The following is a 27,821-nucleotide window of genomic DNA, read 5'->3' on the forward strand; positions in this document are numbered from 1 at the left end:
AAGCAGTTTCCACAGAGTCCAGTCCCTTGATAGCAGGCAGGGTAACTCAACCCAAGCAGTACTGACTGGAAAACAATGTGGCAGGCCCCTCCCCAAGAAAACTAGCCAAAGGAACAAGAAGACAATAACCACAGGGTCCCCATTAAACTGTTAACACCCAAACATCAGGGGAAAACAATAAATTAAGCTCCCGGTATTGTCCCAATGCCTGTATAATTCATAGATACAACTTTTCTTCTTTTTTTTTTAATTAGTTCTCACACTTCTTTTAATTTTTTTTAACCTACTTACCATTACAACCAGAATTTTAACACATTGCATAATAACTTTTTAACTTGAACTTTTTTCATGCATATATTGTGTTTTTCTTCCTTTTTTTAAATACATATAGACATAAGCTTCAAGGTAATCATTTTTCCCTATTCAATACTACCTCTATATATAAACCAGTTTTAATTTCCCTGTATCTATGGAAAGTTGAGTCGTTTAACAAAGATAACAATATTCATTCAGGAAGATCTGAAATAACCTTCCTCGCTCACATCAAGGGTTTATAACCACCTTCCCATCTTATTCTTCTGTGGGTGTTTCTGTGTATTTGTATCTGTTTTTGTACTATATAAATATTATCCTTGGGGTTCCTTTTGGCTGGGTTTTTCTTCTTTTTTTTTTCTTGTCTTTTACTTTTGTCAGTCTTTTTAATTGTTCAGTTTTGTTTATGTACCTTATAAATCTTATTTTTGGGGCTCATTTTGGCTGGATTTCTTTTTTCTTTTTTTTTTTTTTTCTATTTTTCTCTCTCTTTTTTCTTTCTTTTTGGTAATGACTTCTGGTTACTCTGAAACTTTTCAGGGTGCACCTTGCCTAGATTGTGGTTGATATATTCAGCTAAACAACCCCTCAAACACCTCTCACCAAAATGACTAGAAGGAAGAACACCCAACATAGTAAATATTCAGAGACTGTGCCCTCTGCCACAAAACCACTGAATACGAACATAAACATATGTCACAAAGTATATTCAGGGTAACAATTATCCAAGCAATGGCTAGGATGGAGAAGACCATTAGTGGCAACATAGAAACTCTAAGGGCAGAAATGAAATCCAATTGAATCTAAATACTCTAACAGTCAGCATAACTGAAGCAGAAGATCGACTTAGTGATCTAGAAGACAAACTGAGAGAAGAAGGATCAGGAGGACACCTGGAATAAACAGCTTAGAAGCCATGAAAATAGAATTAGGGAAATAAATGACACCATGAAACATTCCAACATCAGAATTATTGGCATCCCTGAGCAGGTGGAGAAGGAGGGAAGATTAGAAGATATAGGTGAACAAATTCTGGATGAAAATTTCCCCAATTTGGGGAACAGAACAAGTGTTCATGTCCTAGAGGCAGAAAGGACACCCCCCAAGACCAATGAGTCTAGAAAGACATCCAGATACTTAACTGTTAAATTCATGAATCATAATTTTAGGCAAGAGGTCTTAAGGGCAGCTAGGGGGAAGAGATTTCTTACATGCAGAGAAAGTCCCATTAGAATGACATCAGACCTGCCCACAGAAACCTGGCAAGCCAGAAAGGGCTGGCAAGACATATTCAGGGCACTAAATGAGAAGAACATGCAGCCAAGAATACTTTATCCAGCAAGGCTGACATTCAGAATAGATGGAGACAGAGAGAACTTCCAAAACAGGCAAGGTTTAAAAAAGTCTGTGACCACCAAGTTGGCACTACAGAAATATTAAAGGGGTTTTTTATAAAAAAAAGAAAGAACCCAACAATGACATAGAACAGAAGTTTACAGAGACAATCTATAGAAACAAGGACTTCTCAGGCAACGTGATCTCACTAAAAACTTATGTTTCAATAATCACTCTCAATGTGAACAGCCTAAATGCTCCCATAAAAAGGCACAGGGTTAAAGACTGGATAAAATAATAGGACCTGTCCATATGCTTTCCACAAGAGACACATTTGGAACCTAAAGATACATGCAGACTGAAAGTGAAGGGATGAAGAAGCATCTTTCATGCAAATGGGCCTCAAAAGAAAGCTGGAGTAGTTATTCTCATATCAGATAAATTGGATTTTAAGCTAAAGACTCTAGTAAGAGATACCGAAGGACACTACCTTATTGTTAAAGGGTCTATCCACCAAGAAGTTTTAACAATTGTAAATATTCATGCCCCCAACATGAGAGCAGCCAACTACTAAGCCAACTGTTAATTAGTCATATTGATAGGAATACATTAATTGTAGGAGATCTTAACACACCACTCTCAGTAATAGATCATCTAAGCAGAAAATCAATAAATAAACAAAAGCTTTGAATGACACATTGGACCAGAAATAACTCATAGATATATACAGAACATTCCACCCTAAAGCAACAGAATATTCAATCTTCTCAAGTGCTCATGGAGCTTTCTCCAGAATAGACCACATACACTGTAACAAATCAGGGCTCAGTTGATACCAAAAGACTGAGATTATTTCCTGCATATTCTCAGACCACGATGCTTTGAAACTGGAACTCAATCATAAGAAAAAAGTTTGGAAGGAATACAAACACTTGGAAGCTAAAGACCGTCCTGCTCAAGAATGCTTGGTTCAACCAGGAAATCAAAGAAGAACTTAAACAATCCATGGAAACCAATGAGAATGAAGACACATCAGTCCAAAACCTATGTGATATAGCAAAAGCAGTCTTAAGGGGTAAATACATAGCCATCTAAGCCTCACTCAAAAAAACTGAAAAATTCAGAATACACCAGCTCTCTTTACACCTCAAAGAACTGGAAAATCAACAACAAATTAAGCCAACCCCACACATAAGAAGAGAAATAATTAAGATTAGAGCAGAGATCAATGACTTAGAAACTAGAGATATAGTACAACACATCAACAAAACTAGAAGCTGTTTCTTTGAAAGAATCAATAAGATAGATAAACCACTGACCATACTAATTCAAAAGAAAAGAGAGAGGACCCAAATTAATAAAATTATGAATGAAAGAGGAGAGATCATGACCAACACCAAGAAAATAGAAAGAATGATCAGAAATTATTATCAACAGTTATATGCCAATAAGCTGAACAACCTAAAAGAAATGAATGCATTCCTGGAAAACTTTAAATTTCCAAGACTGAAACAGGAAGAAGCTGGCAGCCTGAATAGACCAATATCTAGTAACGAGATTGAAGCAGCGATCAAAAACCTCCCAAAAAACAAGAGCCCAGGACCTGACGGATTCCCTGGGGAATTCAATCATTCACTCAAAGAAGAAATAATACCTATTCTCCTAAAGCTCTTTCAAAAAAAGAAACAAAAGGAAAACTTCCAGACTCTTTCTATGATGTTAGCATTACCTGATCACCAAACCAGGCAAAGACCCCATCAAAAAGGAGAATTTCTGACCAAAATCCCTGACAAATATGGATACCGAGATTCTCAAGAAGATCCTAGCTAATAGGATCTAACAATACATTAAAAAGATTATCCACCATACACCCTGGGATGCAAGGGTGGTTCAACATTTGCAAATCAATCAATGTGATAGAATCAATAAGAGAAGAGAGAATAACCACATGGTCCTCTCAACTGATGCGGAAATTGACAAAATGCAGCACCCGTTCCTGGTTAAAACTCTTTGAAGTATAGGGATTGAGGGAAAATTCCTCAGCTTCATAAAATCTATCTATGAAAAACCCATAGTGAATATCATTTTCAGTGAGGAAAAGCTAACAGCCTTTCCCTTTTGAGATCAGGAACACGACAAGGATGACTATTGTTGCCACTGTTGCTTAACATACTATTAGAAGTCCTAGCAACAGCAATCAGACAACAAAAAGAAATAAAACGTATGAAAATTGGCAAAGAAGTCAAACTCTCTCTCTTCACAGATGACATGATACTTTATATGGAAAACCCAAAAGACTCCACCCCCAAACTACTAGAATTCATACAGCAATTCAGTAATGTGGCAGGATACAAAATCAAGGAACAGAAACCAGTTTCTTTCTTATACACTAACAAAGAAAATGTAGAAATGGAAATGAGAGAATTTATTCTATTTATGATAGCACCAAGAACCATAAGACCTGGGAATAAACCTAACCAAAGAGGTAAAGGATCTGAACTCAAGGAACTACAGAATACCCATGAAAGAAATTGAAGAAGACACAAAAAGAAAAGTGGAGGAGTCAAGATGGCATTGAAGTAGGCTGAGATGACATCAGGTAGCAGGAGATCAGCTAGATAGCTTATCAAACCATTGCAAACACCTACAAATCCAACAGGAGATTGAAGAGAAAAAGAGCAACAATTCTAGAAACAGAAAATTGACCACTTTCTGAAAGGACCAGCAGAGAAGTGAATCCAAAGCAACTGGAAGACAGACCACAAGGGGAGGGGCCAGCTCCCGGCAAGTGACTGAACAATGGAGCACAAAATCAGGACTTTTAAAAGTCTGCTCCACTGAGGGACATCGCTCCAGAGGCTAAACTGGGGTGATGTCCACGCGAGGTCAGCATGGCTCCAGGTCTCATGGGGTCACAGAAGGATCAGGGGTGTCTGAGTGTCACAGAGCTCACAGGTATTAGAGCATGGAAGCCAGCTACAGAGACAGAGCAGAGGAGTGGGCTCTCAACTTGGGTTTACCTTGAGCTTTAACCTGGAGCCCACTCACTACTCTGTGAGTGGGGTCCCTACAAGACCCGGGGAGACACCCCCTGGAAGAGCTCAGGGGTTTGCGGAGTTCAGAGACTCCAGGTGGAGCTGTGTGCCAGAGACAGAGACACTTGGTCACAGGCTGGGTGAGCTCAGAGTGCAGCTGGAGGCCAAGGAGACGGGAGTGATTGAGCGCATTTTTCTGAGGGTGCACAGAGGAATGGAGCCTGAGGTCTTGGCTCCTCTGGACCAGAGATTGGGAGCCTGCCATTTTCATTCCTGTCCCCTGGAACTCTACAGAAAGCGTTCAGGGAACAAAAGCTCCCAAAAGCGAACCCAAGCGGATTACTTAGCCTGGCCCTGGTAAGGGTGGTGCAATTCTGCCTCCAGCAAAGACGCTTGAGAATCACTAGAACAGGCCCCTCTCCCCCAGAAGATCAACAAGAAATCCAGCTAAGACCAAGGTCACTAACCAAGGAGAACAACGGAATTCCAGAGGAGGAGAAAGCAAAGCATGGAATTCATGGCTTTCTCCCAATGATTCTTTAGTCTTGCAGTTAATTTGTTTTTATTTTATTTTTTTTTCTGCGTAATTTTTTTTAACTTTTACTCTTTCCTCTTTTAATGCTTTTTAACTAGTTTACCTTTACAATACCTTTCATAAAAAAATAATCTCTTTTGAACCTTCATTCTTATAGTCATATTTTATCTTTCATTTTATCTAACTTTGTATTTTGTATACACATAGGGTTTTTTCTTCTAAAAAATTTGGGGTACAACTTCTTCTAATAGATCAAAATATACCCTAAATCTTGCTCCAGGCTTGTTCTAGTCTCCAGCCCAAGAAAATTATCTCCACTTTCTTTTTCTTTATTCTCCCAACCAACTTACTTTATCAACTCCTTTTTTAAAAATTTAAAAAAAATTTTTTTAATCTTTATAGGCATATTCTATCCCTTCATTGTGTTTATCCTTATATACGTTTTTCATTCTTTAAAATTTTGGGAAGTAGTTTCTTCTAAGAGACCAAAATTCTCCCAAAATTAAGTGGGTGACCTTGTTCTAGTAACCAGTCTAATATATATATATATTTTTCTTTTTTGTATTTTCCCTTTATTTGTTTTCTTTTTTTAATTGTTTTTTTTCCCTCTGAACTTTTTATCCCCTTTCTCCCCCCCACGATTTTGAGTCTCTTCTAATTTGGTTAAAGCACATTTTCCTGGGGTCTTTGCCACCCTTTTAGTACTTTATTTGCTCCTTCATATATTCTTATCTGGATAAAATGACAAGGCGGAAAAACTCACCACACAAAAAAAGAACAAGAGGCAGTACCAAAGGCTAGGGACCTAATCAATACAGACACTGGTAATATGTCAGATCTAGAGTTCAGAATGATGATTCTCAAGGTGCTAGCCAGGCTCAAAAAAGGCATGGAAGATATAAGATATAAGAGAAACCCTCTTCAGAGAGATATTTTATTTCTGGAGAAATAAAAGAGCTAAAATCTAACCAAGTTGAAATCAAAAAGCTAGCAGTAAAAAAAAATGGAGGCTCCTACTGCTCAGGATAAATGAGGCAGAAAAAAGAATAAGTGATATAGAAGACCAAATGACAGAGAATAAAGAAGCTGAGCAAAAGAGAGACAAACAGGGGCGCCTGGGTGGCTCAGTTGGTTAAGCGACTGCCATCGGCTCAGATCATGATCCTGGACTTCCAGGATCGAGTCCCGCATCGGGCTCCCAGCTCCTTGGGGAGTCTGCTTCTCCATCTGACCTTCTCCTCTCTCATGCTCTCTCTCACTCATTCTCTCTCAAATAAATAAATAAAATCTTTAAAAAAAAGAGAGAGAGAGAGAGAGAGACAAACAAATACTAGACCACGAGGGGAGAATTCGAGAAATAAGTGACACCTTAAGACGAAACATTAGAATAATTGGGATTCCAGAAAAAGAAAGAGAGAGGGGAGCAGAAGGTATATTGGAGAGAGTCATTGTAGAGAATTTCCCTAATATGGCAAAAGGAACAGGCATCAAAATCCAGGAGCTGCAGAGAACCCCCCTCAAAATCCATAGGAATAGGTCCACACCCCATCACCTAATAGTAAAATTTACAAGTCTTGGCAACAAAGAGAAAATCCTGAAAACAGTCTGGGAAAAGAAGTCTGTAACATACAATGGTAAAAATATTAGATTGGCAGAGGACTTATCCACAGAGACCTGGCAGGCCAGAAAGAACTGGCATGATATGTTCAGAGCACTAAACAAGAAAACATGCAGCCAAGAATACTATATCCAGTGAGGCTATCATTGAAAACACAAGGAGAGATAAAAAGCTTCCAGGACAAACAAATGGAATTGAAAGAATTTGCAAACACCAAACCAGCTCTATAGGAAACATTGCAAGGGATCCTTTAAGCAAAGAGAGACCCTAAAAGTAGCAGATCAGAAAGGAACAGAGACAATATACAGTAACAGTCACCTTACAGGCAATACAATGGCACTAAATTCATATCTCTTAATAGCTACCCTGAATGTAAATGGGCTAAATGCCCCAATCAAAAGACACAGGGTATCAGAATGGAGAAAAAAAACAAAACCCATCAATATGTTGCCTACAAGAAACTCATTTTAGATCCAAAGACACCTCCAGATTTAAAGTGAGGAGGTGGAAAACAATTTACCATGCTAATGGACATCAGAAGAAAGCTGGGGTGGCAATCCTTATATCAGATCAATTAAATTTTAAGCCAAAGACTATATTAAGAAATGAGGAAGGACACCATATCATACTCAAAGGGTCTGTCCAACGAGAAGATATAACAATTTTAAATATCTATGCCCCTAACATGGGAGCAGCCAAATATATAAACCTATTAATAACAAAATCAAAGAAATACATCGACAATAATACAATAATAGTAGGGGACTTTAACACTCCCCTCACTGAAATGGACAGATCATCCAAGCAAAAGATCAACATGGGAATAAAGGCCTTATGACACACTGGACCAGATGGACATCACAGATATATTCAGAACATTCCATCCCAAAGCAACAGAATACACATTCTTCTCTAGTGCACATGGAACATTCTCCAGAACAGATCACATCCTGAGTCATAAATCAGGTCTCAACCAATATCAAAAGACTGGGGTCATTCCCTACATATTTTCAGAACACAGTGCTCTGAAGGTAGAACTCAATCACAAGAGGAAATTTGGAAAGAACCCAAATACATGGAGACTAAACAGCATCCTTCTAAAGAATGAATGGGTCAACCAGGAAATTGAAAAAAATCATGGAAACAAATGATAATGAAAACAATGAGTCAAAATCTGTGGGACCCAGCAAAGGCAGTCCTGAGAGGAAAATATATAGCAATACAAGAGTTTCTCAAGAAACAAGAAAGGTCTCAAATACACAACCTAACTCTACACCGAAAGGAGCTGAAGAAAGAACAAAGAAAGCCTAAACGCAGTAGTAGAAGAGAAATAATAAAGATCAGAGAAGAAATCGATGAAATAGGAACCAAAAAAAAACAATAGAACAAATCAATGAAACTAGGAGCTGGTTCTTTGAAAGAATTAATAAGATTGATAAACCCCTGGCCAGACTTATCAAAAAGAAAGAGAAAGGACACAAATAAATAAAATCATGAATGAAAGAGGAGATATCACAACCAACACCAAATAAATACAAACAATTATAAGAACATACTATGAGCAACTCTACACCAACAAATTTGACAATCTGGAAGAAATGGATGCATTCCTAGAGACATATAAACTACCACAACGGAACCAGGAAGAAATAGAAAACCTGAACAGACCCATAACCAGTAAGGAGACTGAAACAGTCATCAAAAATCTCCAAACAAACAAAAGCCCAGGGCCTAATGGCCTCCCGGGGGAATTCTACCAAACATTTAAAGAAAAATTAATTCCTATTCTCCTGAAACTGTTCAAAAAAATAGAAATGGAAGGAAAACTTCCAAACTCATTATATGAGGCCAGGATCACCTTGATCCCAAAACCAGACAAGGATCCCATCAGAAAAGAGAATTACAGACCAATATCCTTGATGAACACAGATGCGAAAATTCTCACCAAAATACTAACCAATAGGATCCAACAGTACATTAAAAGGATTATTCACCACGACCAAGTGGGATTTATTCCAAGGCTGCAAGGTTTGTTCAACACCTGCAAATCTAATATGATACAATACATTAATAAAAGAAAGAACAAGAACCATATGATACTCTCAATAGATGCTGAAAAAGCATTTGACAAAGTACAGCATCCCTTCCTGATCAAAACTCTTCAAAGTGTACGGATAGAGGGCACATACCTCAATATTACCAAAGCCATCTATGAAAAACCCACCACAAATATCATTCTCAATGGAGAAAAATTGAAAGCTTTTCTGCTAAGATCAGGAACACGGCAGGGATGTTCATTATCACCACTACTATTCAACATAGTACTAGAAGTCCTAGCCTCGGCAATCAGACAACAAAAAGAAATTAAAAGCCATCCAAATTGGCAAACAAGAAGTCAAACTATCACTCTTTGCAGATGATATGATACTATATGTGGAAAATTCAAAGACTCCACTCCAAAACTGCTAGAACTTGTACAGGAATTCAGTAAAGTGTCAGGATATAAAATCAATGCACAGAAATCAGTTGCATTTCTTTACACCAACAACAAGACAGAAGAAAGAGAAATTAGGAAGTCCATCCCATTTACAAATGCACCCAAAACCATAAGACACCTAGAAATAAACCTAATCAAAGAGGCAAAAAATCTATACTCAAAACACTATAAACTACTCACGAAAAAAATTGAGGAAGATGCAAAGAAATGGAAAAATGTTCCATGTTCCTGGACTGGAGGAACAAATATTGTGAAAATGTCTCTGCTACCTAAAGCAATCTACACATTTAATGCAATTCCTATCAAAATACCACCCATTTTTTTCAAAGAAATGGAACAAATAATCCTAAAATTTATATGGAACCAGAAAAGACCTCAAATAGCCAAAGGAATATTGAAAAAGAAAGCCAAAGTTGGTGGCATCACAATTCCGGACCTCAAGCTCTATTACAAAGCTATCATCATCAAGACAGTATGGTACTGGCACAAAAACAGACACATAGATCAATGGAACAGAATAGAGAGCAAGCCCAGAAATAGACCCTCAGCTCTATGGTCAACTAATCTTCGACAAAGCAGGAAGGAATGTCCAATGGAAAAAAGACAGCCTCTTCAACAAATGGTGCTGGGAAAATTGGACAGCCACATGCAGAAAAGTGAAATTGGACTATTTCCTTACACCACACATGAAAACAGACTCAAAATGGATGAAGGACCTCAATGTGAGAAAGGAATCTATCAAAATCCTTGAGGAGAACACAGGCAGCAAACTCTTCGACCTCAGCGACAGCAACTTCTTCCTAGGAACAGTGCCACAGGTAAGGGAAGCAAGGGCAAAAATGAACTATTGGGATTTCATCAAGATCAAAAGCTTTTGCACAGCAAAGGAAACAGTTAACAAAACCAAAAGACACAGAATGGGAGAAGATATTTGCAAACGACATATCAGATAAAGGGCTAGTATTCAAAATCTATAAAGAGCTTAGCAATCTCAACACCCAAAGAACAAATAATCCAATCAAGAAATGGGCAGAGGACATGAACAGACATTTCTGCAAAGAAGACATCCAGATGGCCAACAGACACATGAAAAAATGCTCGACATCACTTGGCATCAGGGAACTACAGATCAAAACCACAATGAGATACCACCTCATACCAGTCAGAACGGCTAAAATTAACAAGTCAGGAAAAGACAGATGCTGGCGAGGATGCGGAGAAAGGGGAACCCTCCTACACTGGTGATAGGAATGCAAGCTTATGCAACCACTCTGTAATACAGCATCAAGGTTCCTCAAAAAGTTGAAAATAGAGTTACTCTATGACCCAGCAATTGCACTACTGGGTATTTACCCTAAAGATACAAACGTAGTGATCTGAAGGGGCAGGGGCACATGCACCCGAATGTTTATAGCAGCAATGTCCACAATAGCCAAACTATGGAAAGAACCTAAATGCCATCAACAGATGAATGGAGAAAGAAGATGTGATATATATACACAATGGAATAGATGCAGCCATCAAAAGAAATGAAATCTTATTTGTGACGACATTGTTGGAACTAGAGGGTATTATGCTTAGCGAAAGTCAATCAGAGAAAGACAATTATCATATGATCTCCCTGATATGAGGAAGTTGAGAGTCAACATGGGAGGTTTGGGAGGTAGGAAAAGAATAAATGAAACAAGATGGGATAGGGAGGGAGACAAACCATAAGAAAATCTTAATCTCACAAAACAAACTGTGGGTTGCTGGGGGGAGGGGCGTGGGGAGAGAGTAATGGAGTTATGTACACTGGGGAGGGTATGTGCTATGCTGAGTGCTGTGAAATGTGTAAACCTGGCGATTCACAGACCTGTACCCCTGGGGCTAATAATACATTATATGTTTATAAAAAACAGAAAAAAAATTTTTTAAAGGAAAAATAAAAGATGGAAAAGTATTCCATGCTCATGGATTAGAAGAATAAATATTGTTAAAATGTCTATACTGCCCAGAGCAATCTATACTTTCAATGCCATCCTGATCAAAATTCCACTGACATTTTTCAAAGTGCTGGAACAAACAATCCTAAAATTTGTATGGAACCATAAAAGACCCTGAATTGATAAGAAAAACAAAGCTGAGCCATCACATTTCAAGATTTACTACAAAGCTGTGATCACCAAGATAGCATTGTACTGGCACAGAAACAGACACATAGACCAAAAATACAGAGTAGAGCCCAGATATGTACCCTCAGTGCTAAGGTCAAATAATCAACAAAGCAGGAAAAAATATCCAGTGGAAAAATGACAGTCTCTTCAATAAATGGTGCTGGGGAAATTGGACAGCTATGCATAGAAGAAAGAAACTCAACCACTCTCTTACACCATATACAAAGACAAACTTGAAATGGATAAAATATCTCAATGTGAGGCAGGAATCTATCAAAATCCTAGAGAGAACATAGACAATAACCTCTTCAACATCGGCCACAGCAACTTTTTCAAGACATGTCTCCAAAGGCAAATGAAACAAAAGCAAAAATGAAACTTTTGGACTTCAATGAAGATAAAAAGCTCCTGAACAGCAAAGGAAACAGCCAACAAAACAAAGAGGCCACCCACAGAATGGGAGAAGAGATTCGCAAATGACACTACAGACAAAGGGCTGATATCCAAAATCTATAAAGAACTCCTAAAACACAACACAAACAAAATAGATGATCACATTAAAAAATGGCAGAAGACATGAACAGGAACTTCTCCAAAAAGGACATACAAATGGCTAACAGGCATGTGAAAAAATGTTCATCATCTTTAGCCATCAGGGAGATTCAAATCAAAACCACACTGAGATACCTACCACCTTATACCAGTCAGAATGGCCAAAATTAACAAGACAAGAGACAACAAGTGTTGAAGAGAATGTGGAGAAAGGGGAACCCTCTTACTGTTGGGGGTAACGAAACTTGGCACAGCCACTTTGGAAAACAGTCTGGAGATTCCTTAAGAAATCAAAAATAGAGCTACCCAAGGCCCTGCAACCGCACTACTGGGAATTTACCCCAAAGATATAGATTTGGTGAAAAGAAGGACCATATATACCTCAATGTTCATAGCAGCAATGGCCACAATCGCCAAACTGTGGGAAGAGCCAAGATGCCCTTCAAATGTTGAATGGGTAAAGAGGATATGGTTCATATATACAATGGAGTATTATGCCTCCATCAGAAAGGATGAATACCCAACTTTTGTATCAACATGGATGGGACAGGAAGAGATTATGCTGAGTAAAATTAAGCTGAGAGAGTCAATTATCATATAGTTTCACTTACTTGTGGAGCATAAGGAATAACATGGAGGACATTAGGAGAAGGAAAGGAAAAGTGAATTTGAGAAATCAGGAGGGGAGGAGGAACCATGAGAGACTGGACTCTGAAACAAACTGAGGGCTTTGGAGGGGAGGAAGGTGAGGGTTATGGGTGAGCCCGTATTAAGGAGGGCAGATACTGCTTGCAGCACTGGGTGTGGTGCATAATCACTGAATCTTGGAACACTGAAAAAATAAAATTAAATTTTAAAAAAAGAAAAAAAATGCTCCAACATAAAAAAATAAAATAAAATAAAAAAATAAAAAGGTTTTCTTGGCATTACTACATACTCATATTCGCTAAGCTTAACTAAGTACCAAGGTCCCAATAACCATTGTCAGATTTTCCTTCATTCTCCTCAGTAACAATTCAGAATCTTGACACTTCTGCCAATCATCCCATGTAACCTACAAGGCACTTTGGTTTCAGATCACCTGTACCCATCCTCATTCCTTCTCTTTATTTCCAGAAGATAACTACTTCTGTTGTTGAAAGCACACCCTTACACTCGTGCTACCAATCCCATCTGTGCCATATATTGAAAATAAATACTTTTTCAATCCTGTTATTTCAAACTATTCCTCTCTATTGTTTTTTTACTTTAATCCTATTAAAAAGTTTATTATGAAATCATTGCCTTCATAAATAATTCTCCCTTGACCTTGTTTCCTACTCTCGCTATTCTTTATATTTTTTCAATTCTCAATGGATTCTACCAAAAGAGTAGTCTACACATAGTTTCTCCACTTTATCAATTCTTATTCACCCTGAAACTACTCTGGAAAAGATTGAAAGCCACCACAATGTCAGATCCAAAAGGCAATTTTAAAATCATTGCCTTGGACTTCAGCCATTATTTTGAAAGCTCTGACCCCGAAACTACTCTGGAAAAGATTGAAAGCCACCACAATGTCAGATCCAAAAGGCAATTTTAAAATCATTGCCTTGGACTTCAGCCATTATTTTGAAAGCTCTGACCAGTTAGTCTAATCACTTAATTTATATCACACATCACTCTTCTGCTTCTCTTCTTACCTCCCTAACCCTTCCAGCTTGATCTTCCATGTTGGCCACTCTTTCTTATTATCCTTATCTCAGAAACATTGATGTTTTCTAGGATTCAGTCTTCAGTCACCAGTCTATTTATAAGCACTCTATAAACTCTTTTTCTATATTACAACCAAACTATTGATTACTGCTAAATCTATATCCTTTTGTCATCCTCTCCTTGGAGATTCAAATTCCTGTATTCATATAGTTAATGGAGAAAATCCACTTGGATATCTTATAAGGTACTGCAAACCAAACTCTCCCCTCCCTCACACATATATTTCACTTGTTTCTCATTTAATTAATTATAAACTACCCACTTTCTTAAGCAACAACTAAATTATCCACACTTTTTCTCAATCACTCTAACAAATCCACCTTTGAAGTCTACCGAATTTTTCTTTCCTGTGCTATGACCAATGCCATTGTTCAAGCCACCATCATCACTCATGTTTATAATCAGATACCTTACCTCAACTTCTTCTTCCTTAAAAACCACCTAAACTCTCAATGAGACTGTAAAGTACATGTTTCAAAACATTTTTGGCTTCCAATATCCTTATCATGGCATTACAGATCTTCTACAACCTGGCTCCTGCCTATTTTCCAAAATCTCTTACTTCTATCCTCCACAGAAATATACTCTTTAGTAATTCATGTGGACTTCTTGCACACCACAGAATTCACTCTCATACCCCCATGTTTTGCAGATGATTTCCTCTAAACAGAAGAAATCTCTAAACTACCTCATTTCTTTACAGAGCTCACAAGTTATCTTCTGTCAAGCTACAAATTATTTTTTACCTCTTTCCAAAAAATCTTTCTTGATTTCCAAAGAATATTACTTACACATTTTTTACAATACTATATTATAATAAAATTCCCCCTTTCTCCATTAGTTCGTCTGAATATGCAAATTCACTGTGGACCATGGTTTACCTTTGTATACCTATGCTTTTACCCAAAAATCAGTATACAATTAGTAACACATATATACAGATATCAGTACACATTTGAATTGAAATGATTCTATTCATACCTATTTTCAAAAATCAAGAAACCAAACAATTAAAATTTGAAAGAATAAAATAGTTACTTACTGTTTTGTGAGATGGACAAAATATGGCTTTCCTTTTATTGTAATGATATAAGCAATCTGTAACATGAGTATCCAAAAAATCAGAATAATACTTGCAAATAATTTACCCTAAATAATGTATTTTCTGAGTTATGCTTTAAAAAATACTGATAAAATTAATAATTATTGTATAACCATTATATATGCTTCCCTTCCTGTGTGATAGCAAAGCTTCAGAATTCTAAATTGAGAACTACATACTAGTCCCCACAGGCCTATTATTCACCCTAACATTTCTGAGGGAAAAGTTTGCCTGATGATTGTTATCCTTTGGCTTAGACATATATCACCCTTCACTATGCCCAAAGCAAATACCAAAGATACTACCTCACTTGAAAGAACATATTACTTGTTTACTCCCAGACCTACCAAAAAGTAAATTGGAAGAAATACTGCTCCATGGAAGAAATACTCCTAAAAGATAGCACTATAAGAAATGCACTATACCTCTAGCAATATAACATAGTAAGTACCATAGCACTTTGCTTATCCACATAAGCAATAGCATGCCTCTGGAATAGAATGTTGGAGACAAGAGAGGAGGAGCAGAGACATATCTAGAGAACCCACCAGAATACAACAGAAAATAAAAGATTCACAAAATTATTTATTTTGCTAATTTTTAAAAATTATTTTAACAAGAGAAATAGCCATTGAAAAGTTTTCAGGTCCTCAACTTTGTATTATAACACCACGAGATTCTTTGCAACAGATAAGTGTTCTGAAGAGTCATTTGAATGACACTGTAGATATCTGGTGAGGATCCTGAGAATTGTCCCCTCTAAAAATACCATTATTCAACAAATATGATGAAAAATAAAAGGGAATATGATAGCATCAATAAAATTTTAAATCCACATAGCTTACAAAACAACCCAGAATGTAAATAAGAGATGTATGAAATTGTCAGGAAGAGAAAAGAAACTTCAAAGACATCATCTAGAGCTTCTATAATGTTTCAAACACAGCATCCAAATGGGTTGCATTGAATGCTGCATTGAATGCAAATGTTGTATTGAATGGGTTGGGTTGAATTGTCTCCCTCCTTCCAAATTTATTTGTGAATTCCTAACCAAGGACCTTGGAATATGATTTTATTCAAAGATAGCATCCTTATAGAAGTAGTTAAGTTAGGTTACTAGGTTGGGTCTTAATCCAATATGACCGGTGTCCTTATAAAGAGGGGAAATTTAAACACAGAGATACACAAAGGGGAATGCCATGTGAAGATTTGCAAGGAGAAGACTCTATCTATAAGCCAAGGAGAGATGCCTGAGGCAAATTCCTCCTCCCAGTCTTCAGAAAGAACCAACCCTGCCAACATTCTGATCTTGGACTTCTAGCCTCTTTTGTTGAACTGTGAGACAATAACATTTCTGTTGATTAAGCCAAGTGTTACTTTTTAAGCATTTCTTTGAAAGCAATACACCCATTTTCAATAAAAAATTTAAGAAATGCACAATAACAGGATCAAATTACCAAAAACCAAATAAAAAATAGGGAGTAATAACAAAGCTACAGGTAATATGTATCTTAACCATGACTTGCGAGAAAAATATGGAGAATTTCAGAAAGGTAGAATATCTAATAAACAAACTGAAATTCTAGAGCAGAAAAAATGTAATACCTGCTACTAAAAATTCAACAGAAAGGGTTTTACAGAAGATCAGAAGGAGTAGAAGACAGAATTAGTAAACAGGAATACCAATAAGTAGAAAATATTTAGATTGAAGTACAAAGAAAAAAATACCAAGAAGAAAATAAGAGAAGTGTAACCCATTAAAAACATCTAACATTCATGTAATTATAGTCCAAGAAAAACAAGAGAAGATAGAGACCAGGAAAGAAAGAAATTTGAGGAATTAATCCTGAGATTTTCCAAAGCTTATTGTGAAAGGTATCAACCCGCACTCTCCTACTCTTATTAATCCAAAACAGAATGAATACAAAGAAAACAAACCTAGGTATATCATACTCAAACAACTAAAACAAAAAGACAGAAGCACATATTTAAACAGCAACAAGAGAGAAAGGGAACGTTATTTCCAAAAGACTTTTAAATAAGTATGCCTAAGTCTCCCACAGAAATGTTGAACACTAGCAGGCAAAGGAATGACATCTTTAAAGTCCTGAAAGAAAAGGATAGTCAACCAAGAGCTTATATCCAGCAAAAATACCCAGCAGATATGTAAGCAAAATAAACATATTTCTTCAAAAAGAAAATGAGAGAATTCATTGCCAGCATACCTGCACTGAAAGAAATACTAAAAATACTGTGTTCTTTTTATAAATAGGAAATTGCTTCAAGATAGAATCATGAAAAATGTAAGAGAATGAAAACCATAGGAGAAAATAAGTTGTCAGTAAATTTAAGTGAATATCATTTGTTTTAAATAGTGATAATAAGTGCTTTTGGCATTAAAAAAATACATAGTTGTAAAGTAGATAATAATGGTACAAATGACAAAAAGAACATAAATAAGGAGTAAAGTTTTAAGGTCCATGAGTTATTCAGGGAACGGTAAAAATATAAATTTAGTAATCACAAGGGTAGCCATTAAAAGTATAATAAAAGAATGCATCAGTAATAGCCTAAAGAGATAAATTAGAATAATAATCACATCACGGATTACAAACAACAGAGGAAAGGAAAAATTAAGAAAAACAAAGTGGGTTTAAAAATAATAATTATATGGGGAGCTCCTGTGTTTTAGTCAGTTAAGCAGGTGACTCGATTTCAGCTGGGGTCATGATATCAGGCTCATGGAATCCAGTTCTGCACTGGGCTCCACACTCAGCACAGAATTTGCTTGAGATCTTTCTCTTCCAATTTGCTCTTTCTTTCTCTCTCTCTCCAATAAATAAATAAAACAAACTTTTAAAAAAATTGTTATTATTATACACTTCATAAATAGAAGCATTTTAAACATAAAAGACTGAAAATAAAAGGATTAAAAATTCTACTATGCAAACAATACCCAAAAGAAAGATAGTGTGGCTATATTAATAGCAAGCAATATAATAATAAAATTGAAAATGAATTATAAGAAACAAAGGTGGACATTTTATAATGACAAAAGCATTAATTAAAAGTTAAAATTCTATAATCTTAAATATTTCACACAATTAATATTATATCCCCAAAATTATATATAAAACAAAAATTGATGAAACTAAGAAAAACTATATTCAATTCAAAAGTATATATGATTTTATAATTACATCAGTTACGTTAAGGACCAAGAGAAATATCAGTAGGGCTACAAAGATTCAGACAGCACTGTCAATTAAACTTCTCTGACATATATGCAACACTACACATAATCACTGAAAAAGAAATACTCAAATGCACATAAAACATTTATCAAACTATCTCACATGAAGGATAATAAAACAATTCTCATCAACTTTTGATAATCCAGCTTGTATTCATAGGTAAGTAGCAATGAGAAAATTAATGAAACACCACCATTTGTCACAGCATTAAAATATGTCCCAAAAAAATGAGAATAAATATAACAAAAGGTTTTCAAGACATCTACACCAAAAACTACTAAGACTTATTGAAAGAAAACCTAAAATATATGGAAAGATATACAGGTACATGAATTAGAAGACTCAAAATTGTTCCATTTCCCCTAAGTTGATCCATAGATTCAATGAAAACTCAGTAAAATCATAGTAGGTCACTTGTGGATATGAACAAGTTAAATGCGCTTAGAATAGTCAAGACAATGTATTTAAAAAGAGGTGTCTATACCAACCTATATGGACTTACAAAGCTACTGTAATTAGGGCAGTGGAATATGGGCCAAAGTTTTAAACAACAGTCCAACGGCACAGAATAAAAAATTCTGAAAGTGCCACAAATATGTATTTATGTGATCTTCAGTAAAGTCATTACTGTAATCTGAGAAGGATAACACTCTTCCATACATGCTGCTCAGTATGGAAAAAACAATGATCGGAAAAAACAATGAACTTTGATTTCTCTATCTCACGACAGGAAAAAAAAGAAATCCAGATAGATCACAGTCTAAATGTTACAAGGAATATAAAGCTCCCACAAGGGGCACCTGGGTGGCTCAGTGGGTTGAAGCCTCTACCTTCAGCCCTGGTCATGATCCCAGGGTCTTGGGATGGAGCCCCGCATCATCAGGCTCTATGCTCAGCGGGGAGCCTGCTTCCCCCTCTCTCTCTGGCTGCCTCTCTGCCTACTTGTGATCTCTGTCTGTCAAATAAAAATAAATAAATAAAGCTCCACCAAAAAAAAAAAAAAAAAGTAACAAATGCAATGACCACCCTATCATATCTACAGGTCTCACTGATCCTCAAGAGGAGGGAATTATACAGGGTGCACATCAAGAAGTAGGACTCTTGAAGGACATCTCAGAATTCTGTCTACTGCAATATAATACAAATTTATATACAGGTATAAAGAAATATATCAAATACATGGGTATGGTTATCATTAGATGGAAAAAGGAAATGGGAAGGGGGACCAGGAATAAGGGAAAAATTACTATAAAAGGGGCTTGATGGGACCATTAATCATAGTGTGCTATGAAATTGAAGGAGTGTAGTATACATCTATGCTTGAGGTCTAAAACATTCTCTCTGCAGTATTTCAAAAACACTATATTTCAATCAAATTAATCACAGAAACTGAAATATAAATCCCTCTTATGATCATATTACAGCATTGCCAGAAAGAATTGGCAGACATTCTGCAGCACACTGATAACTGTTCCTAACTAAGCAGAAATTAATGAATTTCCCACCTTCACTCTTTTATATGGGGGCCGGGTCGTTGGGTGGATGCAAGGATCTCAAAAACATTGTAGGTCATATTTTGTACATGGATATGTTTTCTTTAGTTTGCTCTATTATCAAAACTTATAGTTGCAGGAATGATGAAAAAGATTTTTCATATTATTCATTTTTGTTGTTCTTATGGAAGGAATTATGTATATCACCATCATTCACAAAATTCATCTAAAATAGAACAAGGAGTCTGGTGGTTGTGGTGGAAAAAAGTATCCAAACATTATTATTTAAGTAAAACTCAGCAACATGTAAACACTACACCACCCCTATAAGATACCAGGACATGAACACCAAAGAATATTAATAGAAATCAAGTTCCAAGGGGCTGTAAAGAGCAGCTTCAGTTAGCGTACATTTGATATGTTGGAGAATACCCTGCGACTCTACCTTACTATTCCAATGTTCCCTTAAATAGGCTTGGCTCAGTCAATTTGGGCTTTAAAAGGAATCATCATTTTACCAACATTTGTTATTAATATAAGTTTCTAGGGCAAAATGTTTTACCCTCGTACTTTTCAGCCCAGAAACCAAGGAAGAAAAAACAAAAGGAAAAGCACTTAGTATTACTTCTTTCTTTGCCCACTAAACTAAGTGGGCCCCCTTTTTGTGTGTGTAACAGATGGTGATGAGTGTTCTATTTGATCAAATCATGTGAGGATTTGGAACAACAAGCCTTGGCTGCCATTAATTCCTTTACCTAACTCAAAGAAATCATTTAGGACACTCAGAATTGTGCAAGTAAATTATTTCTTTTTCATTCCTAAATAGAACTTGGTGTGTGTTTAGAGTTGCAAGGCATCCTGTCATAAGGATATGTCCTTAATTTAACTGTTTTTATCCTATGCTCTGTACTGACCTTGTCAGAGCATCCGAAATATTCTATATTCATTTTTTTTCAATAAATTATACAACTTTCATAATCTGAGATCTTTTCCACTACAATATCTGGTGTTTAAATTATTTAAATGGAAATACAAGCCAAAAATCATCCCTTCAGAAATAAAGACCTGTGACATCTCTCAACTCTCCATGTAGACTTGTCTGAGGGAAATCTAAAAGGAGAGACTCAGAATTAAAAATATTTGTTTTTCATATTCAAGAAAGAGAAAGGCTTTCTTTGGCCAAAGTCCCAAGTCGTGGACAAGTAAACACTGTTAGAACTGGGCAGAGCACACAATCAGAAAACCAGCCAGTCACCAACAGCCACACACAAATAACTAGCTTCTGGAAGTCAGCAAATCAGTAAGAGCCCTAGACCCTAGGGAAGCATCCAGTAAATGCCTCACTCCCCTGGAGATGTGATCAACAAGAGCCTTACTCCACCAAGTACATTAACACAGTTGAGAGCATGTCCATACCTAAACATTCTCCCTTCTGAAAGCCCACTAATCCCGGAAAATGAGCCTTTCCAAATCTTCTGTGAGATTAGCCCTGGGTTTGTTCAGGAAGGCTATGTTTACAACTGGCCCTTACAGGTAAACTGGAAGCTCATTATTTTTTTGAATCATATCAAGTTCAGTGTATTGTCTGTTTTACAAGTTTGCAACCCTTTCAATGGTTCAACTTGTTTATGATTAGCTATGAATTTGGACTTGTGACAGATTCATTGGCACAGCTGTGAGATCATCAAATTCAATATTTTCATTTTTTTTTTAAATATCTTAGACTATTATCTATTTTTCATGTATATTTTAAATCCCAAATGCCAAAATTCTATACAATTTTATCAACTGGGGAAAGAGTCCTTTTGAAGTTCTTCGTATGTGTGTTTAACATCAAAAATGGTGGAAAGTCAAATATAAACCCACACATACCAATGGCTAAGCAAAAGAGATGAGTGATTTCCTCATATAGTACCAAAGAAGGTGATACAACACCTTCTCTGAGGGTTAAGAATTGGAAAGATACAAGAATTGCAACATACACTATAATGGTTTTGCACACAGTGTATGATTGGTCTTTCTACTTAGATGACTATTTGAATGTATAATTACCAGAAGTATTTTCTGACTCCAAAATTGCAAGCAAAATTTCAGGTGCCCAGTTGAAATCCACGTGATAATTAAAGAATTATAATGGCTTCCCACGCAATTATGTAAGTCATCAGAGATCTACACACGTTAATTGTTAGGGCACAGCCTCAGGTGCAAGTAACTACAATGCAGAAAAAATGTTTCCTTTGCTTGTGCAGCATTTTTCAAAGGATAACAGGGCCTGTTTATAAGGGTATTTGAAAGTAAAATCCCTTCCAAAGAAGACCTAAAAGACAATAGCAAACTTGTTGCTGAGACTCCCTTACTGAGTTAATGAGAAAAACTGTACTGCTTTTGTGGAGGTAATAAAAGTAAAAAAACAAACAAACAAACAAACAAAAAACCTTTGTGGGTGTTTGTATAAATATGCAGAAAATGTTTAATTGAAACTGAAGCGGGGCACCTAGGTGGCTCAGTTGGTTAAGCATCTACCTTCAGTTCAGGTCATGACCCAGGGTCATGACGCAGGGTCCTGGGATTAAGTCCTTCATCAGGCTCCCTGCTTAAGGGGAGTCTTCTCCCTCTGCTCCTCCCCTTCACTCATGCTCTTTCTCATGCTCTCTCTTTCTCTCTCTCTCTTACAAAAATAAATAAATTTTAAAAAAAGAGAGAGAGAGAGAAACTGAAGGAAAACATGAATGATTCTAAGGTGTCATCTGTCCTTGCCATATCAAAGAGCACCTGATGCCCTTTCCCTTGACAGTGAGGTTATTGTCAAGATATTGCTCTCTTGCTTCATCATCTATGCTGTCTGAAATGAGTGAAAAGTTTTTATGATATGATTTTGCTGATGTTCAATATTCTTCAATTCTCTTGCATTAACCAAATCTGTTGGCTCTCTTGAACAAGAGCAGTTGGGAGAATCCTCGATTTATTTGAAGCACTGAAATCATGCTTTAATTCTAAAACAAGGCCCAAAATATTCTTGTTGACTTTTAAAATAATCTCTCATTGAGTGAGGCCTACTCCCTTCTTGTTCAGAGTTCTCTCTTTAGCAATAGGATTTCGCAAACTGAAAGAAAAGCAAATAGTGATACTGGAGTGTCCCCCTGTATAAAATTGTGCTGAAGAAAGAATTGAGCCCTGTCCTCAAAATGCACCTCTCTGGTGTCAAGTCTGTTCTCAAAAGGGAAAATATTCTTTATGAATAGGAAGAGAAACTCCAACTTGAAGTGGATAATTAGTACGGCACTTGCTCTATCTTTGGAAATGTTCTAATCCCTTGAAGGACTCAATTCTTTTATCTGGATATTATTAAATAGCTTTCCAGCATGGGAAGAAGTAGAATCATCCTGTGTAATGTTGAAGAAGGAGGCAATGAAATTGGATGACAATATTCTGGTTTTGTCAATAGGCAACATTTTAAAAGCTTGTCTTAAAATTAAAAGATACAACATAGGGACGCCTGGGTGGCTCAGTTGGCTGAGCAGCTGCCTTCGGCTCAGGTCATGATCCCAGCGTCCTGGGATCGAGTCCCACATCGGGCTCCTTGCTTGGCAGGGAGCCTGCTTCTCCCTCTGTCTCTGCCTGCCCCTCTGTCTGCCTGTGCTCGCTCTCGCTCCCTCTCTCTCTCTGACAAATAATAAATAAATAAATAAATAAAGATACAACATAATGGTGAAGAATGCGAAAGCAAGCTAAGAAGAAGAATGATGAGAGTTGTTACCTTCACAGTGCTAATGCCCAGTGGGTTTTGTTGTTGTTGTTGTTTTTAAACACTAAATGTTCATTGAGAAAAAGAATGAAATAAATTGTATGTGACCACTGTAGAAACTGTGTTACAATTTAAATGGAATAATTCCTAGGAGTTTTATAAGCAAATTCTGTAAAACAAGGAACTGATAAGGCAAGTCAAATCATCAGGGAAATACAGTTCAAGAAAGACGTATATATTTAGATACTCTGAAAGGTGAAACCAAATGGAGTCACTTATGTCAAGGGGTTTTAAAATGGATCCAGGAAGACATTAAGGAAATGGGATTTATGCATATCTTCACAGGGTGGAACCAGGAATGGTTCAACTAGGCCACAGCTGTGAACAGGGCCAAACTGCTGATATTCCAGTAACTCAGATCAAACACTTGCTGTAGGAAGAGGCTTTGCTTAGTGATGGTCTTAGCAACCAATTATATTCAGCCAACATTAGTTTTCTGTCATTAACACTAATGAAAATTCTTTGTCAACAACATACAGGATCACCCCTTTTTGTCTTAAAAACCCTTTTTTTTGTTCCCTGGGGGGACACAATTTGGGTTGCTACTGAATCTGTGCTTCTTGAAATGCAATTCTGAGACCCCAAATAAATGCTTTTCTTATGTTTCAATTCCACCTCTTTTCTTAATCAACAATACTTATAATTTGTTTCAGATGAACAACAAATAACTTTTAGTATTTAAAATTATTTTGTATGCCCCATGCAATGCTTCTTTTTTTATCTTTTTGTACATATGCATAGGTAATTAGAAATAATTCATGGAGCGCCTGGGTGGCTCAGTGGGTTAAAGCCTCTGCTTTCGGCTCAGGTCATGATCCCAGGGTCCTGGGATCGAGCCCCACATCGGGCTCTCTGCTCAGCGGGGAGCCCGCTTCCTCCTCTCTCTCTGCCTCTCTGCCTACTTGTGATCTCTGTCTGTCAAGTAAATAAAAATCTTAAAAAAAAAAAAAGAAAGAAAGAATTCAGAATTAATTGGGTACCCATGTTCTTATTTCTTAAATCTGGGAGGTCTCTATGTGCCTTCCAGGCATTCTTACTTTTGCAGGTCTTCCCCCATGTTATATTGAATATATTAAAATACAATCACATTCCACATTAAGAATAGTTTTCTGTTGCAAAAATATTAAAAGCAAGCTTTTAAAATTGCTAAAGTTAAAAGAAACACATTGAACTTGCATATTATTAAATGACTTTTTAAAAATGCTAGAGATTGGACAAGTGGTGAACTCAAAGATCATCTGTGCTCAGTGATAAATAAAAGAGAGAGAAGGTTAGGATTATTAATATCAGGAAGAAGGAAACTAAACAAGGAGTCCAATGGAGCTCCTTCTTTCCAATCAGAAAAACAACAACAACAACAACAAAAAACCCTGGAGTGGCACTCATATACTTTGCATGACTTGGTGGATAGTAGGTGGGGCAGGGGAGGGTGGGTGGTAATTAAAACCCCCTACTACAGAAAGAAAATGTAGAGAAATAAAATATGGGGAGGAGAGTTTTACCTTCAGAGAACTAGAGATAATAGGGGAGGGAGAACCCTGATACAGTGTATCCTTATGTAAAACACAGAAGCAAGGTTTTAAAAACCACAAAAAAGAAAAAAATTAATTTGGAGACCCGCAATTATGACTAGCATTAGATTATCCTATGGTAGAAGGAACCATGTGAGAAGCAGATTTTCCTGGGGAAATAGAGAAGAATAATATCCAGGCTCCTCTATGAGCTAATTAACAGATCATCTTTCAGGCTCCTCACAGACTCTGAAAGCTGAGGTAAGTAGTTGAAGGAAATCATGAGGGCTAGGAGTAGAGGACTGCAAAACTCAATTAAAAAAAAAAAAAAGAATACTATTTCAATACAATATTTTAGACAATCAAAATTAGAGGAAAAAAATCCATGATGAACTAGTTACCAAGTTTTAAAGAAAGAAAGACAGTATCTGACCCTGACTTACCCCACTGGCTATACCTTAATCCTGGTCCTGGGGAAATTCATTTTTTACCATTCCCTTAAATTTTCTGAGTCAAGTGCTTTGTCTGTTTCTCCCTCATTCTGGCCCTGATGGATCCTATCCTTAAAATCCTTCACATATGCAGAAACACACACATACAAAGTCACACATATTCATACACTTTAAATTGCTCCTTGTTGTGAACCAAGTTCCAGCTGCCAGCTCTACCTCCAAGAATTCTGTTCCTGCCTCCATTCAGCAACTTTGGTCTCGCTAGTAAAGGCAACTTAACACAATTTAAGATATAAAACCATTTCCCAATTACATTATTTTCTGGATTTCCTTTTGTATCAAATGATGAGAACTTCTCTGGAACTGTGGTCTGCAGAAATGTTTTAGGAGGACCTAAAATAAAAATAGGCAGTTATTTTCAACCTACTCCTACATTATCCATTTCTAAATCCAATCTCACATTTCTTTTTCTACATTACCAAAATTTTTTGGTATAGTCTATGTATCTACCCTTCTTTTCCACTGTGTTTCTGATCTGGTTGTTCTTACCCACAAATTTCTTGGCCCTTGTCAAGATGTCAAGTTTTTATTTTCTCTCTCTCTCAATCTCTACACACAGATAGGCTCACACACATAGAGAGAGAAAGAGAGAGAGAGGGAGAGACCCCCAGTTAGGCAGTTTGACAGTTTGGCTAGGTAACACCGAATAACAAATTATGATATTGTAAAAGAGGTGTGGAAAAGAGAAACACCGGTTCATCAAGAAAGTGGGATGGTTTGCAGGGTAAAGATACAGGACACCAAATGCAATAGTCATCTGTTCAGTGGAGCGGGTGGAGGACAGCAGTCACCAAATCAGGGAATCACTGACAAATGGGTTTTTTATGGCGATTCAATTATTTCCAGAATAGCAAAGTTCTGTCTGTGTTAATGACCCCATTATTTCATTTTTGTCCATTTTACAGACAAGAATACCACCCCAGAGACATGAAAATATTTTCTGCCTGGAGGCTACCTCTGCTTTTTTGGCCATAGATGCTGAAGAGGGCATAGAAGAAAGTGGGTAGGGATAGCGGGGCCAGGGCAAGGTCCGGGCCTGTGGCCTGGACTAAAGCATACAGTCTCTAAGCGAACGCAGTCCGCCCCGCCCCTGCCCTCGCCCCCGCAAGCCTGGCTAGCGAGAGGTAACAAGCATCTAGATTTACCGAGATCTGCGTGCAGCTCTCCAAGTCGGGTGAGAAGGACCAGAAGAAGGAACATGGCTTCGCTCTCTTGGAGTTGGGCTGGCGTTGTAACAACAGTTGAAGCGTTGCGGAGCTGGAGGCGCAGCTCGCGCAGGATGGCGGAGCGCGGCTGACAGTGCGCTCCTGGAGAGGGAAGCGCCTGCGGCGCCTCTGGAAAGCCCAGGGCTCTCCGCTCGCTCTGCTGCCCCTGGAGGTGGTTTAGCTCAGTCACCTGCGCAGGCTGGCCGACCAGGGAGAGCTCAAGGACCGACTGTCAACGCCCACACTCACTCGGCTTACTGTTAAGGAAGAAAAGACTGAAAATTTCGATTCTCAGATTAGAGTCTGCCTGGTTGAGGCTTTCGTTTATATGTTATAGTTAGACCAAGGATTTCTGAAGTAATTTCTAGCTTCAGCTAAGAGAAAGAACAAAGATAAAAATGCTCAAGATTTTGATAGCAAGTTAGTCTCTTCCTATTACATATACATATCATCCAAACAAGTGAAATGTTTATATTTGGAGAGGAAAAAAAAAAAAACAAAACACTGTTGCCTTTTAATAAACTCAGGTTGGTTCGATAAGCCATTATGGGACAGCTGTTGAATACAGAAGACCCCAGTAGAATCTCCTGTCAAATACAGACTCTTCCAAACAATCACCTTTATCTCAAATTATTATTGACACACTAGTTTTCCTGAAGCCCCTAGTTTTTACCACTTCGATTAGACCTTACTGCATCCTGCCTTTATGAACAGTTTGATTTTTGGAGTCTATAGGCATTCTTTCCTTCATAGATTCTAACCCACATGATAGTAAAAACATTACAGCCACACCCCAAACAAACTACAATTTTGCTCTAATATATGTCAAAAACATGTCTGTAAATTCACTTTAAAATTGTTTCCCTATCCCCAAAACTAAGGGAAGCTATTTGCAGAATACAACAGTAACAAATGATCTTTAAAAAGAACCATGTGAACAAGAAATGTCACAATAAATAGGAAAATAGCAGAATCGATATATACTACTTAATGAATTAGCAACTTGTAATAGCAGATTGACAAACTCTCCACGGAAAGAATAAAAAAAAAATAGAAAGTGAAATAATAAAATTGAGGTTGAAGAGTAGAACTGTCATTATCTAGATATTAGCATTTCCAGAAGGAGAGAAAAATTAAAATAGAA

General features: G+C 37.0%; 1 protein-coding gene across 5 annotated transcripts in view; it reads right to left on the minus strand.

The window, feature by feature from the left end:
• The window catches only part of LOC116581924 (disintegrin and metalloproteinase domain-containing protein 5-like), a 139,829-nt gene extending 112,660 nt beyond the window's left edge, over positions 1-27,169 (minus strand). The window contains exons 1-3 of one of the 5 annotated variants that reach the window (XM_032329264.1): positions 26,618-27,168; positions 25,726-25,805; positions 14,838-14,893 (exon numbers count right to left, since the gene is read on the minus strand). In XM_032329264.1, coding sequence (XP_032185155.1) covers positions 14,838-14,893; positions 25,726-25,805; positions 26,618-26,672 — 191 coding nt within the window. In that variant the 5' untranslated portion in view covers positions 26,673-27,168. Of the gene's footprint in view, positions 1-14,837; positions 14,894-25,417; positions 25,539-25,725; positions 25,806-26,617 lie in introns of those variants that run through there. The other 4 variants (XM_032329268.1, XM_032329265.1, XM_032329267.1 and 1 more) reach the window with 4 other exon arrangements.
• Positions 27,170-27,821: the final 652 nt, after the last annotated feature.

Source organism: Mustela erminea, chromosome 21 (assembly GCF_009829155.1).
Source record: "Mustela erminea isolate mMusErm1 chromosome 21, mMusErm1.Pri, whole genome shotgun sequence".
NCBI classification, from domain to species: domain Eukaryota; kingdom Metazoa; phylum Chordata; class Mammalia; order Carnivora; family Mustelidae; genus Mustela; species Mustela erminea.